The sequence below is a fragment of the Carcharhinus amblyrhynchos genome, chromosome 9, assembly GCF_965287045.1.
Source record: "Carcharhinus amblyrhynchos chromosome 9, sCarAmb.v2.hapA, whole genome shotgun sequence".
Classification (NCBI taxonomy): domain Eukaryota; kingdom Metazoa; phylum Chordata; class Chondrichthyes; order Carcharhiniformes; family Carcharhinidae; genus Carcharhinus; species Carcharhinus amblyrhynchos.
In genome coordinates this window covers 49,776,001-49,794,244 of record NC_137332.1, presented here as the reverse complement: position 1 = coordinate 49,794,244, position 18,244 = coordinate 49,776,001, and the positions used below count along the sequence as shown (strand labels likewise).

At 42.6% G+C, this 18,244-nt stretch overlaps 1 protein-coding gene across 6 annotated transcripts in view; it reads left to right on the top strand.

Moving 5' to 3' along the window:
- The window catches only part of sgip1a (SH3GL interacting endocytic adaptor 1a), a 194,875-nt gene that overhangs the window by 157,791 nt on the left and 18,840 nt on the right, over nucleotides 1–18,244 (top strand). For 4 of the 6 annotated variants that reach the window (XM_080195591.1, XM_080195594.1, XM_080195590.1 and 1 more), the window contains exons 17-19: nucleotides 5,667–5,726; nucleotides 10,344–10,455; nucleotides 17,645–17,800. In XM_080195591.1, the coding sequence (XP_080051717.1) occupies nucleotides 5,667–5,726; nucleotides 10,344–10,455; nucleotides 17,645–17,800 (328 nt within the window). The remainder of the gene's footprint in view (nucleotides 1–5,666; nucleotides 5,727–10,343; nucleotides 10,456–17,644; nucleotides 17,801–18,244) is intronic. The other 2 variants (XM_080195595.1, XM_080195596.1) reach the window with 1 other exon arrangement.

The following is an 18,244-nucleotide window of genomic DNA, read 5'->3' as shown; positions in this document are numbered from 1 at the left end:
TGTGAGCATGGGGGAACCAAGACAGGTTATTGGTGACCTGGACACTTAGAAACTTGAAGCTGTCAACCATTTCCACTTCATCCCCTTTGATGTAGACTGGGGCATGTCCTCCAGAAAGCTTCCTGAAATCAATGACTATCTCCTTCATTTTGTTGACACTGAGAGAGAGATTGTTGTCGTTGCACCAGATTCTCTATTTCTTTCCTGTACTCCATCTCGTCATTGTTTGAGATCCAACCCACTATAGTGGTGTCATCAGCAAACTTGAAAATCAAGTTGGAGTGGAATTTGGCCACATAGTCAAAGGTGTATAAGGAGTATAGTGTGGGGGTGAGAACACAGCATTGTGGGGTACCGGTGTTGAGGATGATTGTGGAAGAGGTGTTCTTTCCTATCCTTACTGATTGCAGTCTATGGATTAGGAAGTCTAGGATCAAGTCACAATGAGAAGAGCTGAGCCCCAGGCCACAGAGTTTGGAGATGAGTTTTGTAGGAATAATGATACTGAAGGCTGAGCTGTAGTCAATAAATAGGAGTTTGACGCAGGTGTCTTTATTGTCTAGGTGTTCCAGGGTTGAGTGTACGGCCAGGGACAGGGTGTCTGCTGTGGATCTGTTTCGGCAGTGGGCGAACTGTAGTGGATTCAGGCAATCTGGGAGGCCGAATTTGATTCGTACCATGATTATCCTTTTGAAACACTTCATAATAATGGATGTCAGAGCCCTGGATGATAGTCATTAAGGCTCACTGCCTGGCTTTTCTTTGGTACTGGGATAATGGTTGTCTTCTTGAAGCAGATAGGGACCTCAGATTATTGCAAAGAGAAGTTAAAGATGTCTGTGTATAAACCTGTCAGCTGGTCCACACAGGATCTGAGTACTCATCCAGGTAATCCATCCAGGCCATTCGCTTTCCATGGGCTGACTTTCGAGAAGGCTGCTCTGAAGTCTGCAATGGTGACCTTGGATACAAATTTATCCAAGGGTTCCGGAGTGGAGGGCATGCTGTCGCTGACTTCTTACTCAAAACAGCGTAGAATGCATTGAGCTCATCTGGGAGGGGTGCATTGGTGATGATGATTTTACATGCCTTCATCTTGTAGCCTGTTGTGTTTTGCAGACCTTGCCATAGGCAGTGGGAGTCTGTGTGGGACTCTAGCTTGGTCCGGTACTGTCTTTTGGCATCTCTGATGGATCTCTGTACACCATACCTAGTTTTCTTGTATAGGTCAGGGTCGCCTGACTTGAATGCCTCAGGCCTGGGCTTCAGCAAACACTGGATATCCCTGTTCGTCCATGGTTTTTGGTTGGAAAACACACGGATTTGCTTCTTTCGCATGCAGTCGTCTACACGCTTCCTAATGAAATCAGTTACTGTATTGGCGTACTTGTTCAGGGTGGTGACTGAGATTTTAAGCATTGACCAGTGAACTGACTCTAAGCAATCCCATAGAAGATCATCCGATTCCTCAGACCAACATTGCGTGACCAACATTCTCCCGTTTCAATTTTTGTTTTTAAGTCAGGAGCAGGAGCACAGCCTTGTGATCTGATTTGCCAAAGTGTAGGTGGGTGATAGAGTGGTAAACACTTTTGATATTTGTGTAGCAGTGGGCTAGGGTATTTGGGCCTCTGGTGGAACAGGAGATTTATTGGTGGTGTCTTGGTAGGGCGCTCCTGAGCCTGGCCTGATTGAAGTTTCCGGCCACAATGAACAAGGCCTCAGGATGTTCCATCTCAAGGCTACTTGTGGTTTATATTTGGTCCAGCGCATTGTTCACATCCGCATGGGATGGGATGTAAATGCTGAGAGGATAACAGAGGTGAACTCTCACAGAAGGTGGTAGGGCGGCATTCAGGTATTGTAAGTCCGGGGACCAGAAGCTCACTAGTGTTGCTATATCCAGGCATTAAGAGATGTTGATTAGAAGGCAGAGTCCACCTTCCCTAGCCTTGCCCGAGGCTGCTATATGGTCCATTTGGTGGATTGAGAAGCCCTCTGGTAGTAGGGCACAGTCCAATTAAGCAGAAGTGAGCTATGTCTCTGTCAAACAGAATCATGGGGATTGTCAGGCCTAAGGGCAGACAGAAGCATAATGCTTTTATGCCTTCAAGAACGGGAGCAGAAAATCCAAACCCCTATCTTTGTAAAGACACAGTAAGTAGTCTCGTAACACCAGATTAAAAACCAGCAGGTTTATTTGGTAGCACAAGCTTTCAGAGCACCACTCCTTCATCATTCACCTGATGAAGGAGCAGTGCTCTGAAAGCTCATGCTACCAAGTAAGCCTGTTGGACTTTAACCTGGTGCTGTGAGACTACTTACTGTGCCTACCCAAGTCGAATGCTGGCACTCCACATCTTTGTAAAGACACAACCAGAAATGGGGCTGAAGAAAATGTTCCAAACAATTCCAGGGCGCAAGGCAATCAATCTCAGGAAGGCTGACTTCACTTTAGATCCATAACAGGCCCAAAATTCTCCCTCAGTCCTGGATCCTGCAGAGCCTAATATGGATCAATTGAGCTGAATTCAAAAGTAGTTGAGGTACACCTCCAGACCGTTGATAAGTTAGAAAAAAAGTGGGCAGAAGTAAGAAAGAAGCTTTGACAATGTGGTGTCATGGTCAAGATGGGAAAGAAAATGTGTATTTATATCTTTATCAGCTGGAGAACTTTATAGAGTCTTTTCTTAATGTAAAATTACTAAGCTGACAAGATGTCTCCAGCTAGTCATATGTCGGTTTCCAGAAGTTTCTGAGCAGCTTCAAAATGAATAAAGGCTCACATCTAAAATATCCTGGAATGTAACATTCCTTCCATCGCATAAACTTTCCAGCTGCGCCAACGCAATGCCCCAGTAGACGGGCTCTCTGACCCAGTCAGTGACCTGAGGCCGGAAATAAACCTGGCCCTCTCTGGCCAAAGAATTCCGAGGACTAATGACCAGGAGAAGAAATTCTCTGACTTATATTGAAGAGCTCTTATTTTTAAACTGGGTCCCTTGGTTCTAGATTTCCCCCTAAAGAGGTAATATCTTCCCGGCATCTATCCTGTTAAGCTCCTCAGAATGTTACTTGTTTCAGTAAAATTATCTCACATTTTTCCAAACTCTGGTGAGTACAGCCCCAATTAAACAATTCATCAGGATGTAGGTCCTAATGTGGTTAGGGTGAAGCCTGTCCCAATAGGACAATTCCCTCTTTCCCCAGGACTGGTGCCTGTGCCCATGAATCAAAACCCACGTCTCCTGCACAAAGTTTTCAGTGACACATTTAACTCTCAGATATTATTTATCCAATGCCTATTTATTTGTGGCTCAGGTAATAATCCAGAGATTATTACCTTTATGGTTCTGCATCTTAACTTATCTTCTAGCTACTCATACTCCCGCAGCAGCACCTCTTCTTAGTCTGCCTACATCATTTGTGCCCACAAGCACCATGAAAACTGGATCCTTCCATTCCCACCCCAACTTCCTCTCCAGTCCCAAGGAGATGTCCTTAATCCTTCAGAATTTATGGTCTCAATTGCAAAAAATAATGTCCATTTCCCCTAACTATACTACCCCTCCTTCTACTATGTTCTTTTAACTTCCCCAAACTGAATGTCCCTCTTCTTTCATCCGTGCAAGAACAGTTCATCAACTGAGCTGTTACAATAGGGGTGTTTAAGGGGCTTTTAGATAAGCAGAAGTGATTAGTTTAATTGGCTGTCATGTTTGGCACAACATCGTGGGTCAAAGGGCCTGTTCCTGGGCTGTACTGTTTTATATTCTGTATTCTGTGAGCTGAAGTTCCTCAAACTGCAGACATTTACTGGAGATATTTTAAAATAATTTCATGGGTGCGGGTATCACTCACTCAGCCAGCACTTTTATTGCCAACCCATAATTACCCTTGAGAAGGTGGTAGTGAGCTGCTACCTTGAACAGCTACAGTGTTTGTGGTGTAGGTACATCCACATTGCTGTTAGGGAGGGAGTTCCAGGATTTTGTTCCAGGAACAGTGGAGGAAAAGAAATATATTTCCAAATGAGGGTGGCAACTGTCTTGGAGAGAAAATTATAGGTGATGATGTTCCCATCCATTTGAAGTGCTTGTCCTTCCATTTGGCAGAGATCATGGGTTTAGAAGGTGTAGTTAAAGGAGCTGAAGTACATCTTCTAGGTGGTACACATTGCTGCCACTGAGTGCAGATGGTGAGAGAGCGGATGTTGAAGATGATGGATGGGGTGCTTCTTGAAGATGAGAAATGCATTAACAAAACTTGTAATTGGGAAAACCCTCACAAGATGCTACATTCTATGTGCATTACCATATGCCTCAGAAGCTTGGACAATATGTAAGGACCTGTGAAAGAAAATTGAAGCCTTTGAAATGTGGATGTTTAGATATGTGCTAAAAATTCCATATAGCGACCATAAGCCAAATGATGAGATGCTTGAAATAGAAAGAGGAAAAAGAACTTTAGAAAGTGACATTCAGAAAAGAAAATGTCACTGTTTCAACCATTTGATCAGAGCTGAAAAGGTCCAAAGGTCTTTCCAGAGGGCAAAGTGGAGGGTATCAAAAAAAGGGGTTGACCGAGGTGTAGTTGGATGATGGATGTCACAGGATGATTGCAGATGAACTACAGTTGATGTGACAGTATAGTGCAGGAGAGGCAGACGTGACAAAGCATGACAGCAGATCTCCTGCCAGGAGTAACTACAAGGAGCAGCATTATGATCGTTCATATTATTTAGTCTTATTGTTCTTATGTTGAAAATACGTGGCATTGTGGTGCTTTGCCAAGATCATCCTAAACTTCTTCAGTCAACGTAGGCTGACATTAAAATATGGAAACTTAACATCCTCCTTTTTTTTAAACTTCGTATCATCATAAAATACAGTTTATAGTAGAAAAGGTTAGAAAGCTAAAATACATCATTTAACACATGGATTTTCAGCAGGATTTCAGAAGAAATCCAAGATTGAGAAAAACACTTTGACTTGGTGTACTTTGAATTGACAACCTCTAAAATGAATTGGATGAAGTCTGTTCAAAGACATTCAAGCAAATGAAGAGTTTCAATTTTGGCACAAGATTTTGCACTGATGAACAAAACAATTACAGTTGTTCTCTTTAAAATGTTTTCCAACTACCATAACCATTATCTTCAATCAACTCCTACCAAACTTTTATGCAGATTATACATTTCCAGTAGTGATGCACTTCACAACTGGCCGCAAAATCAAAATACTGTGGAGTTTGGAATGCAAAATTAGAACTGAAAATGCTAGAAATACTCAGTTGGTCAGGCAATAAGTATCCTTAGAGAGAGAAAAGATATTTATTGTTTCAGGTTGATTACCCTCTGCCAGATCAAAGTATTTCCAGTACTTTCTCATTTTACTGCCACTGACCAAACTGGTCAAACGCAAGTATTGCACTTACTTATGATCAGAGTTGAGCTGAGCTGCTCACAAAGAAATGAAAGTCAAACTTGTCAATTCAGTAACACTGTAGGTTCTCTGCTCTTTGCATAGTGATGGTTCTGTGCTTTGATTCTGCACCTGGCCTTCCCCTATGTTACGAGTGACGGACTTGCTGTGTGACTCACACTGTGTCCTTCTCTCTCCCTTGCCTTCAATCCTCATATCCCGTTTCATCTCCTAACCATGCAGAGAATGATCAGCCCTCCTTGGTATGGTTTGATAGAGGAAAGTTTTATTTGACTTTTGATGGTAAGTAATGAACAATTTACATGAATTTGTTCCTTTTTTTTCTTCTTCTCTGGCCTTGCTGCCTCTAATCCTGTATGTTGACCATTCCTAAGTGTCACTTGATAATAATGTTTCCGTTCTGCTCACTGTGTCTAATTATGATTTTTCTGTTTGCACGCTGTTAAAGGCTTGTATTTTCAATAATTTTCTGTGAGATACTTATTCCTGTTCTTATTCCACAAATAAATCATGATGAATTGTTCTGCAGGTACAAAGCTATCGACTGAATGTTCTAATTTTAAAAGTAAAATCAATGTGACGGATGATATGCCAATTTTACATTTATCAGTAACATTTTAAAAATAAGTTTTCCCATTCCCTCCTTTTGGGCCGATAATTGAAATAATCTTGCTTAACCCAATGATGATGTCATTCTTAGACCCAAGCAAGTTCCAAACTCAGCGCCTTGCCCACCAGGAACACATCAGGAAATTGCAGATGCAGTCATGATGGTCATTAAATCATGGGAGCCTGTGTCATCTTCTAAAATACACTCAGAAAATTGGTCAGATATATTAGAGCATTTATTAGAAATAATATTCACTATAATAATATTTAACACAAGTCTAACAGAAGAATCCAGACTCACTAAACTTTACCTCTGTTTTACTGTTGCTATAGTATTGTCTAAGGGGGTTAGTTGCCTTCGGTGTCTCACCCAAGTGGCTATATTTATACTGGAGCCTAGATTTTGTTTTATGCCACAGAGTATATCCCTGGATCAATCATAGATGAATACAATGCACATGCATGTAAATACAAACTTTCCAGAAACCAGATAATGATCACTAACAGGAATCCAGGCTGTGTTTTCTTTAATCAGTCCCCTAACTCTCATGTTCTGATGCCAAAATGTACTCCAATTTCTATTCTAACTGAGAACAAGTAAGTCAGCACAGGGCAAGGGTTTTCGTGAGCTGTGTGACTCAGTATTCTACCGGTCAGATCATTAACCAATTAAACCAACTGGGACAGCATAACATTATTTTGCACATTGATCCAATCAGTTTACCAGACTTGCATTGCTGTCCCCGCGACAAAATAAGAAAAAATATTTGTTTTGCCAATACATTGGTTATTAATCATGAACCCAGCTGAATTATATATTTGATTATGGAGGAATCAGCAAAGTTCACCAAGGCAAGAGTAATAATTAACTTGCTCATATATAGATTGTCCTTCTAAATAGAATTGGCTTTATAAGATTATATAATTATACAATATACAAGGTAAACAGATGAATGAACTGAACAAAATCACAAAGATTTAAAGTAATATTCTGAAAGCTAATAAGATTATAAAATTACATGGCCACGATTCTCCCATTAAGCGCAGTGGGTTGTGAGATTCTTGTATTGGCTGATTCGTGAGGCATGTGCCCTGCTTATGTCTCCCAGTGCTGGATTTCTGGGGGGGGAGGGGCGGTGTGTGTAATCGGTGGGGATGGGGGATCCTGTTGCCACACTGCATACAGGATCAGTGGAGGGAAGAAGGAGGCCAGCGATCAGGGTGGGCTGGGGAGGTGGGCTGGGGATATGTCAGCCTACTGAGGGGGGCATAGGCACTGCAGTGGGGGGCAGTAAGGGCTGTGGGGGGAGTGTTACTGTTGGGGATGGGAAATCAGTGGGAGGGATTGGAGATCACAGTGGGCCAGGAGGGGTGAGGTTGGGATGGACCCCGGAATGGTCGGGGGCCAACGATTGGGCTGTGGGGGGTGCACGGAGAGCCAGCGATGCAGGAGTCATGGGGCTGGCCAGCGATCAGGAGGCCATCAGTGTGGGGCCACTGTGCATGTGCCGAACTTGGCAGTGACAGATTGGTACATGCGTTGTAACCCTCTCAGCGTGCTGATTTCAGCCTTTTCGGCAGAAATAGGCTCCGCCCCTTAGTTTTAATGATATTCTCGCTGGTGGCCTCAGCAATGCACAGAATGTGGAAGATTCTTCTCTGAACTCCCATTGAAAAAAACAGCTTGAATTCCTCCAGTTTTCATGTGAATTCTACATTTAGAATTTTTTTGGGAGAATTCTGTCCACAGTATTTGAATTTCATATTTTCCTTCCTTTTCATACAGAAATCATTGTTATTAATGAGGGTGAAAGGGCATGTTGTATTATATGTACTTAACAGTTTCCGTAGTAACCCCCAATACTAATAGCGCCTATAGAAATTGTGGTGAGCTAATCAGACACTCCAGACTATAGTATACGACTGCATAATCTCCTGTGACCCCAGGACTTTCTGTTATGCAGTATATTTAGAGTGGTGGTGACTTTTATTTTAATTGGGAGAATGGAGTTGGGATTTCAGCTGAGAAAACGGTATAATTTAAGCTGACAAATGGAAGTGCTCTCTGAAGAGTGCCACAAGCCATGTTTAAAAGGTGAAGAGTCGTATTTCTCCCTTCCACTGCTAAAGATTATTGCTACTAGGGTATGGTTTCTTAAGAACTAACGTCTCTTCGGTACATGGTCTTCCCTTGCCTTAGTCCAGGGACTAAATATTAGCAAGTATTCAATCAGAAACGTCATCGCACCCAAGTCCTCACCCAACACCCCCACACTCACTTTCCAGTGGAGTTAGCAGATGTGGAGTGGGTAACCTGACTGATTTCCTTTCAGTCTGCACTCAAAGCCAAATAAAATGGCTATGGTCATCCAATTCAGCATTGATGAAAAATTAGATGGGAGACCTTTCTGATTTAGTTACCAGAGTTTGTAGCGCACTTACTTCTGTCCTAAAGAGGTGTCTCCGTACGTTCTAATCAGACAAGTGGGAGTGTTAGTCATTTCTCTCATTCATATGAATACTAATTCTTTGACACAAGATCCTGCCCCTTTTGTGTCATTGCTAGCTGAAGAGACAATGGGACAGTTGCTCTTACTAAGGCTAAGTATTCACATGTGCGATATATTAACTTTTGAATGAAAGCTTCAGAAAGATTTAGTGGGAAGATTTAGTGGTAATCTTACAGTATATTAGGTATCTTATTTTATTATTGAATGTAGAATGATTTGATCAATGTAGTCCTTGAAGAGATATCAAAGTAAAAACTCTAAATGGTATGCTATTTTGGTACTCTTGCTCGTTCAAATTAAGTCCAATCATGGCCCCCACGTGAGGGCCAAACAAGATCCAAGCTGCCAAAACAAGAAATTGGATTCGATCAAACAAGATCCAAGCTGACAGGATGAGGCATTGCAACCCCTCCTGGGCTTGATCTCATGCTTCATCTTAGCCAAAAGGCCCAGATGTTTGAAAAATTGCATCAGGTCAAGTCTCGGTTTAACCTCATTGGCTACCCTGATCTTTCATTCTACCCTAGCTCAGGGAAACCAGGTGTCATTGCACCCCAAGTAAAATGCGCTAGCCTCATCCCCTGCCTGATCGTGGTTTCACCCCTGGGAGGCCATTCTGCCTGATCACTGACTTTCCCCTGCCATCATGCTTGGTGAGGAGAACTTCAGGGTTGGAACAGCAAGTGGCAATTTGAAGCACATTAGTTTCATTATTGTCAACCCCATGGTGTATGAATGTTAATTCTCAAGAAAGTTGAAGGGGTCAGGGAAATTTGTTGACTAGTAAGTCACCAAGATCTTTATAACAATTTTATATTATTGAACTGCTGCCACTGGAAGTGGTTAGTTTGCAATCTGCCCCATTGCCAGTCCTTCATAAAACATTAGTGTTTACATTTATTTTGTTTTAAAAGATTTCTTGAAGAGTCAAGGTCTCTGGTCCAGGCCACCAGCAAAATTGAAAGCTTCTCTTGAAGTTGGACCATGGAGATCCCAGGTTCTCTTTTTGGCTATTGTTCAGCTAGCTAATCAATGAGGGTGCTACATTTGCAGTAGCCTCTGGGGTAGGGAAGGCAACAATTAGTCAACGTCCTTGTTCCTTACTGCTAATCCATTGACCCATGTTGGAAAATATGCATGTGTAACATTGTGTAAGGATAGGCAGGGATGGCTTGGTTTTAGTCTCCACCGTCAGGAATGACCACCTTCTGAAAGTACCAGAATGTTGTTAATATCAATAGAAATTTAGTCCTGAAAGAATCAATGTCTTAAAGAAAGGAGGGATGAAAATACGTTATTCGTCTTGATGTTTAACATGAAGTTCTCTTTTATTCAATGACATCATCAAAGGGTTTATTTGAACTCAAAGTTACTGAAGGAGCAATAGTGCAACTCCCAAATGGAAAACTATCCTTAAAAAGTATTAATGAGAAGTTCATAACTCAAATTTAACTTCACTCTGTAACTGACCCATGACCCAGTTTATCTGTGTAAGTTTATTGTAAGTTTACCAAGTTTATTGTCCAAGACTTTTAAGGATTTTACATAAAGAGTACACAAATAAGCAATCCATCATTTTGTTTCTCATGCATCTTCACCAGTTTTCAGTTTGCGTTTTTAATACTACCTGCATGATTTAAGCCATGTCGAAACTATCTCATGCATGTGCTGCCCTTCTGTTTTTGCTCTGCTTAAGTCACTACTGTATTACTTGAATGGATTGTTTAGTCAAATGAGCCCAATGTAATCAAAGGCTGAAATGCATTTACTTCCATTGCAGGGGCTTCCCGAGGACCCAGTCCTTTGACCATGGGTGCACAGGATACGCTCCCTGTTGCTGCAGCCTTTACAGAAACTGTCAATGCTTATTTCAAAGGAGCAGACCCAAGCAAGTGAGTAAAGAACTCAAGAACTTTGTAGTAGAAATGGTAGACATTAAGTAATGGATCTCAATCCTGAGTAAAAGCAGTAAATGGCTTCTCACAGATAAGAAGATCCCAGGTTTGATCCTTTTACTCTGTCGACAATTAGCTGATCCTAGTTAGGGAAACAACAAGTATTTCACATTGGGCCTTGTGCCCCTGAATATAGGAATATAAAAATCAGCCAAGGCAAGGACTCCTAATCACTGTCCAATAATTCCTATTAGTAAGTGCAGATATAACTGATATCAATACGATGCAGATCCAAGGGTGAATAGCCTTGTCCAGATTTAGATATGTAAGTTACCTCAGGAGATGAGAAGAAAAGAAACAATTGAAGGAATTGAATCCTTTCTCCTGCTCCAAAGCAGTCATTCCCTTTAAGTACAAAGTGTGGTGGTTGATTTTTTTTTTAACTTTTGACGTCCCATTTTTCATTAAAATATTGAACCATAGAATGATTCCAGGACAGAAGGAAGCTTTCCTGCCCATCGCATCTTTGCTGGCTCTCTGCAGGAACAACTCATTGGTCCCTATCCTCTGCCTTTTCCCATAACCCAACATCTTGTTTTCTTTTCAGGCACTAATCCAATTCTCATTTGAAAGCCATGATTGAATCTGTTTCCACCTGTTAGAAGAATGAACTCAGAAGAATCATTCAACACTCGAGCCTAATTCAATCGACAAATGGTTTATTGAATTATGTCGGTGGGGAGAAGTCACAGGGTCAGACTGTGTGCGCCTCCATCGAAGAAAGAAAATCATCAGTTCTTATGCAGCAACTCAGCCCATGCTGGCTGGACACACAATCCAATCATAAAGGTTACAGATTACATACAGTACATATCGGTCCAATAAAATTAATAACTGGGCATCATGAGGCTGTGTGACCAGCTCATGAACAGATAGATATCCTTTCTTTTCCAGACCCCACTATCAACTGTCCTTGGGCCTTCTCTGTACATTGACAAAAGTTCCTTTGTCTCTGTCTAGTGAGCTGTTAGCAGTTACTAAGAGGCAGCTAAAGCGGGAGGCTGTGCTGAATGAGCTGTTTGCTCTGTCTGTATTACTGAATATCCCCTTGAATTTGGTCACGCTAACTTGTCAGCTAGCCTCGTGATGTCTCAAACTATTACACTCCATTTTGATGTATATTTCTAGTAATGATATGCATTGCTGGTGCCTTTTCCTGGGGCCCACCTCAACAATCTCCCCTTTCGGTAATGAACTAGCCCTAGTCCTAGTAACTGACACCATTCGCTCAACCCCCTTTTTTCAGTTGTCCAATATTCCCTGTCTCTGACATGTTGGCCAGTCACTTGATTTCAGGAATTCCAATTGTCGAGATCAAATTAATGTTTTTCAAATTAATATTTCCTTCTGATGTAAATATCTGCCTATTCTCTTTGATCCTAGCTGCAGCCTTCTTTTGTAAAGCATTTTGCCTGCATGATTGATATGATATCACAACCCATGTTAGTGCCAAGATCAGCTGTACCTCTATTAATATATGTGATATTATCCGAATCCAAGAATGTTCATTCCCCATGTTCACATTCATTCCCTAGCTCCATACCTTTTCCTACCATTCTGGTCAGTATCCTGCTTAAGGACTTTACCACCAACTGCTGAATAAAATTTGTGTTTTACTGACTGGCCCAACCCAAAATCTCAGTTCCCCTAGTGCCTCTCCTAAATGTGGAACAGGGGCTTGTTCTGCTTCTCCATAATCCTATAAATGAAGCTGATCCATGGCGTTAATAGTTTCCATTTCTTTGTGTTTAACGTAGACTAATTGGGCTCGTCCTAAATTGACTGGTCATGGGGTATAAAGCAAAAATTTGGGTATGGAATAGGGCAACGGAAGCTGCTGTAACAATATGATTCTTCAGGAGTAGAGATGCAGTAATTTCCCTCATTCCTGTAAGCAATCCTGGCAAAATGCATGGGAGCAGGTTCAATGTCTATGACACAACCCTTAGCACAATTAAATCTGCATTCATCCAACTTCCCCTTCCCCATTGGGTGAGGACACATGGTAATACCACCCTCTTGTTACACCCGGTGAGAGAAACTCCATCCAGTGTATTATTCCTACGTATAGCAGATGTTTCAGTCAGATAGTTTGGAGGGAAGTATTGCCAACACAACGCCAATATTTTTTAGTTGTTCCTGCAGGAATGGTCCTGGGTGACTACAGGGATCATTAGGACCACCCTTACTCTGGAGGCTTCACCTATTTCAGTCAGGGATCACTGGGTACACCCTGGTAAGACACTTTAGGGTGCAGTCATCCAGTATCCCTTTCTGTCTGGCCGGCCAAGTCAAATGTGGGCTGTCAATCCATTCTGGCCCCTCGCCCCTTTGGATTTGATCTAGATTGTGCCTTAATTGTCCCACTATCCACAAACTGTAAGCATAGATGACTGTCCTTGCCTGAACCCTTCAGCATCATTCCCGCTCCCTGTCGATGAGATGATTAATTGTTTTGGCAGGGGCTTCCTGCATTGATATCCCATCTAACTGTATTCATTTCCTCCAGCTCCAAATCAACCATTCATATCGCCTGTGGGGTCACCCTTTCAGCAGCTTCATAAGCTGCTTGATCAGCTAACATATCTCTCTGCTGTCCCGCACTCTCAACCTTTAGATGGACCTTGATCTTTACCACAGCTGCTTCTACTGGTGTTCTGGCTACTACCACCAGTTCCCGAACCACATATGAAGCCCTCCTGATGTTAATAACCTCTGTCTACTCCAAGCAACCATATAATCACGTACCACTCCAAATGTATATTGACTGTCTGTAAAGATAGTCACACACTTTCCCTCTGCTAGTTTTAAAGCTTCAGTTAGTGCCAACAGTTTCTGCAATTTGGGTGGACACTGTTCCTTTTAGCCCTCCCAGTAGCACTGCAGTGCTGGTGTGGTCTACTACAGCCCATTCGGTACAAAACTGTCCGTTTACGTAACATCTGGATCCGTCAATATATCGGATCAAACCTGGGTTCTACAGGGGTTCATCCCTCCTGCTACCTCCTCATCCGTCTCCACCTGACATTGGTGGAGTTCTCCCTTGGCTGCCATTCCTTCCTCCAAGTTAAGTCCTTTGTCCCTAACTATCCTAATGGACTTTTCTCTGGGCAATAACACTGCTGCCAAGGTGGCCGTCATGCACCAGACATTGTGTTTGGTCTCCCGGTGTTCAGTAACTCCAGTATGATGTGTCAGATGTGGATAAACAATTGTCTCAACATAGTGACTGGTTCACACACACTCACTGCCCATGCGGCACTGTCAAGAGCAGCAACGCATTGGTGGAATCCCCTGACCACCAGAGATTCCTTGATAGAGTCACATGCCACCAGTGTCTCATAGCTCCCCCATTTTCCTGCGTTATGACAGCATTATAGAATCCCCCATCAATATTTTGGTAAATGTGGAAAGGTTTTGACATGTCTGGGAGTTTAAGGGCTGGCGCTCTCATGACTCCAGTCTTTAGCTTTGAGTACACCTCCTCCTGCTCAAGTCCTCACTCCATTGATTCCATTCCTGGTTTTCCACCCTTTACTAATCATTGGTTAGGTTCAGTTAAAGTTGTGAACTGAGGAATAAAGTTTCTATAGTAATTGAACAAACCCATTACTCACCTCACTCATCATTCTGTTGAGGTTGCCACATGTTAGCGATGAATATTTTGCGACTGGCGGGGAGTTTCTTACTTCCCTGACTTCTGTTGCGCCCTTAGTATCACACTTAGGTCTGTCCAATTTGTGCCTTTTTGGGATTGATCTTAAAACCTGCTTTCTCTAGAGTTCATGAGATTGCCATTATGGCTCCCACGTGCTCTGTCTGTCGTCCACATACTGCAAATTAGTGCCATTCTATGGAGTCAGATCACACTTTACTAAGACTTTACTTATAAACCAATGGAAATTATTAGAGCTATTGTGAAATCCCTGGGGAAGCCTAGTCCAGGTCTACTGTTTGCCCTTTGAAGTAAAACAAACTTTTCCTTCCTAGCTGCACCATCACCCCTCCTTTGACCAGCAGTCCTTTATGTCATGTGCATGTTCTCCCTGTGTCTGCATGGGTTTCCTCCCACATTCTGAAAGATGTGTTGGTTAGGTGCATTGACCTGAACAGGGAGGGTTGGACTGTGACTAGGGGAATTTCACAGTAACTTCATTGCAATGTTAATGTAAGCCTTACTTGTGACTAATAAATAAACTTAAAAAATTTAACTTATTACAATTTGTACACCTTTTCTGACTACCACGGGTAGCACAGTCACACTGCAGTTAGCACTGCTGCCTCACAGTGTCAGGGACCCAGGTTTGATTCCCAGCTTAGGTCACTGTTTGTGTGGAGTCTGCATATTCTCCCATTTCTGCTTGTGTTTCCACCAGGTGCTCCGGTTTTCTCCCACAGACTAAAGATGTGCAGGTTAGGTGGATTGGCCATGCTAAATTGCCCCTGAGTGTCAGGGGGACTAGCTAGGGTAAATACATGTGGTTAGGGAAAGGGCCAGGGTGGGATAGTGGTTTGTGCAGACTCGATGGGCCGAATGGCCTCCTTTTGCACTGCAGGCTTCTATGATTCTATGATCACGTCTTGGGGCTTTGTACTCAGCACGGCAATGACCTGGTTTATTACAATTAAAACAATTCTCTAACCTCCTTCCTCTTGCTGCTACTGGGTCAACCCTAACTTTCTGCTGGTTTTCCACTGCAATTGCCCAGTTTTCTATGTCATTGTGGTTATTGTATGTTACCACTCCCACGTTTAGAATAACCTGGTATACCGGGCTTAGGCATCCTTTTACATTTGGATGAAGGCTGGGCATTGTTGGGTGGCATTCACAGTACCACTGTGTGCCAAAAAAGCTTCAGATTTTTAGGCCCCAAACTCCCTTTCTCTGGGTCACTCTCACTATCAAGTTCCAATTTACTGGAACCCTCCCCAAAGCAGCTGTAACATTGTCTCTAAAAACTAGGAGAGCTTGTTCTTCTTGATGTTGATCAATGGTTACATCTGCATACCAGGTTCCATCCTGGTGGGTGACCTAGGAGCTTTCCCAGTATTTCACAGGCATCTTGGTCCTAACTAGCCCAGCAATATCCCGGTTATGGAGATTAGGACATATTCTCATCTCATTAATCTTTTGCCAGAATGCTTCATTACTATGCCTGGGTTGCAGGACCAGCAATTAGTCCAGCAGTTTCAGGTTATCTCTGGGAAACAGTGAGGCGTAAGTCTTCGGTAATTGGTCAGATTGGATCGGTTGTACTGGGTGCCTGGGCCCCAGGAACCCACGACTGGGCTGGGAGTGTGGGGATATGTTTCACCTTTACAGGAACAGCTTCAACTGCCCCCCGTAGTCTCATGTGGGGGAGGCATATCCCAATCCTCACAGTGAAATCTTTACACCTCCACGTCTAGGGAATCCCCTAGTCAACCTCGTTGTCACTAGTCGCTACACTTGGTTCACTGTCTAGAGAACAAAGAGCAGTATGGCATAGGAACAGGCCCTCCTGTAAAGGTAAGTTCCCGAGAGAGACTAGGCCCGAATCCACTGGCCATGTCGTCCGTCCAGAAATGACATCAGACTGTTTCCTATCTCTATCATACTGATGTACTCAGGTAGTGTGCGCCATGTGGGCTCTGAGAATCAAAACCCAGGCTTTTTTATCTTTATGTTTCTTCTCCTTTTTCCACTACTCTCTTTGACCAGCAGGGGTCTGGTGGGATTCCCAACTGGATTTAATCATTCTAACTAAAGGTTTTTTTTATCCCAGTTCCTATTTGAGTTCTGTCTTTTCATTGGCCATTTCTGGATAGGATTACATTTGTCAGAATCTACTCTGAGGTGCGCTTTACAGTTCTGCAGGACATGGAGTATGTCATAGATATAACTTATGATATAATTTAACCAATGGCCAACAATGCCTCTCACAAACTACCTATTACCACTTGTCAACTGATGAGATCTCTCTAAGTTCAGAAACAGTGAAACAGAGTTCTTGCCCAAACTCAGTGTAATGTGAGTTAAAATATACTTATGCTAAGTTGTCTTTGTTCCCTTTGCCCACTTAATTCCTGACCCTCATGTGGGTCATTTGCCCTCTTAATTTCAGGCTCAGGCTGGGTGCATGGGATATCCCAAGGTGGCTGTTCGAATGCTCCATTCACACGTTTCAATACCAAATTATAAGGGAGAATGAACTCAGAAGAATCATCCATCACACAAACCTGATTCAATCGACAAACGGTTTATTGAATTATGCTGGTGGGAAGAAGTCACAGGGTCAGACCATGTGCACCTTCAGCGAAAAAAGAAAATCATCAATTCTTATACAGCAACTCAGCCCATCCCAGCTTGACACACAATCCAATCATAAAGGTTACAAATTACATACAGAACATTTTGGTCCAATAAAATTAATAACTGCCACTAATAACTGGGCATCATGAGGCCATGTGATCAGTTCATGAATAGATAGATATCCTTTCTCATGTTGTCCAGGCCCCACTACCAACTGTCCTCGGGCCTTCTCTGTACATTGACATAGGCTCCTTTGTCTCTGTCTAGTGAGCGGTTAGCAGTTACTCAGAGGCAGCTAAAGTGGGAGGCTGTGCTGAACAAGCTACTTGCTGTGCCAGTATTACTGAATATCCCCCGGAATGTGGTCAAGTTAGCTATTCAGTGAACTTCATGATGCCTCTCAAACTATTAAACTCCATTTTATTAGTATCATATATTGTTAGCATTAAATAGAATATATATATAATTATGCCTTTCCCCTAGGCCTACCTCAATACCACCACATGCTCTGTCAGTGCAATCCACATCCTAATCAAAGGTTTTCATTCTTTTGTCAATCGCCTGACATCACCTCTGATTCTTGACCCTTCGCCACTGGGAACCGTGCTTTCTATCTACTCTATGTCTTCATTAGATTAGCCTTAATATTTTTATTCAACAGATCAAGATTGTTTCTAACTCTTGTAATTATGTGATTGGATCTTTGCCTTGTAATCACTGTCCAGGACCCTTTTTTTGCTGCAAAATGTAAGGACATCAGGTGTTGACAGGACTGAGCCTGGCTCACACCTGTAATTTGTTATTTCTGACATTTAGCTTTCTCTTTATTAACAGATGTATTGTGAAAATTACTGGAGAAATGGTTCTGTCGTTTCCAGCTGGGATCACCAGGCATTTTGCCAATAACCAGTGCCCTGCAATTCTCACATTCTGCATAACAAACTGCAGCAGGTTGGAACACATCCTGCCCAATCCCCAACTTCTCTGCAGGTAATTTCAGCGTGAGACTGCAGACAAGAGACAAGAAAGCAGCTTATCCATGTACACCAGTGGCGCAATCGATTTGTACAGTAGGTGCTGTGGTTTCACTCTTGCCTGCTGCACAAACAATCTCTGAACCTTCCTCACGCTGCTCTGTTGATCAGTGCAGCATGGAACTAGGACCACAGAGACCAAGAATGTCAGCATTCATCCAGAGACATTTTGAATTAACTGATCTTAAATGATGCCATGATTGTTTATCCTATGGGAGACACCAATCAGTCAGATTTCCAATTCCTGATCACTATTTGGAGTTGTCTTGCTTTAGTGGAGGCAGAATTGGACTCAGTAATTTCGGTATTTACTACCTAGCCTTGTGCGTTTTGAGTAATCATTTTATTTAAGGTATCCGAAGCCAACCAATCTGTAGATCCAATACCCCACAATGTGCCA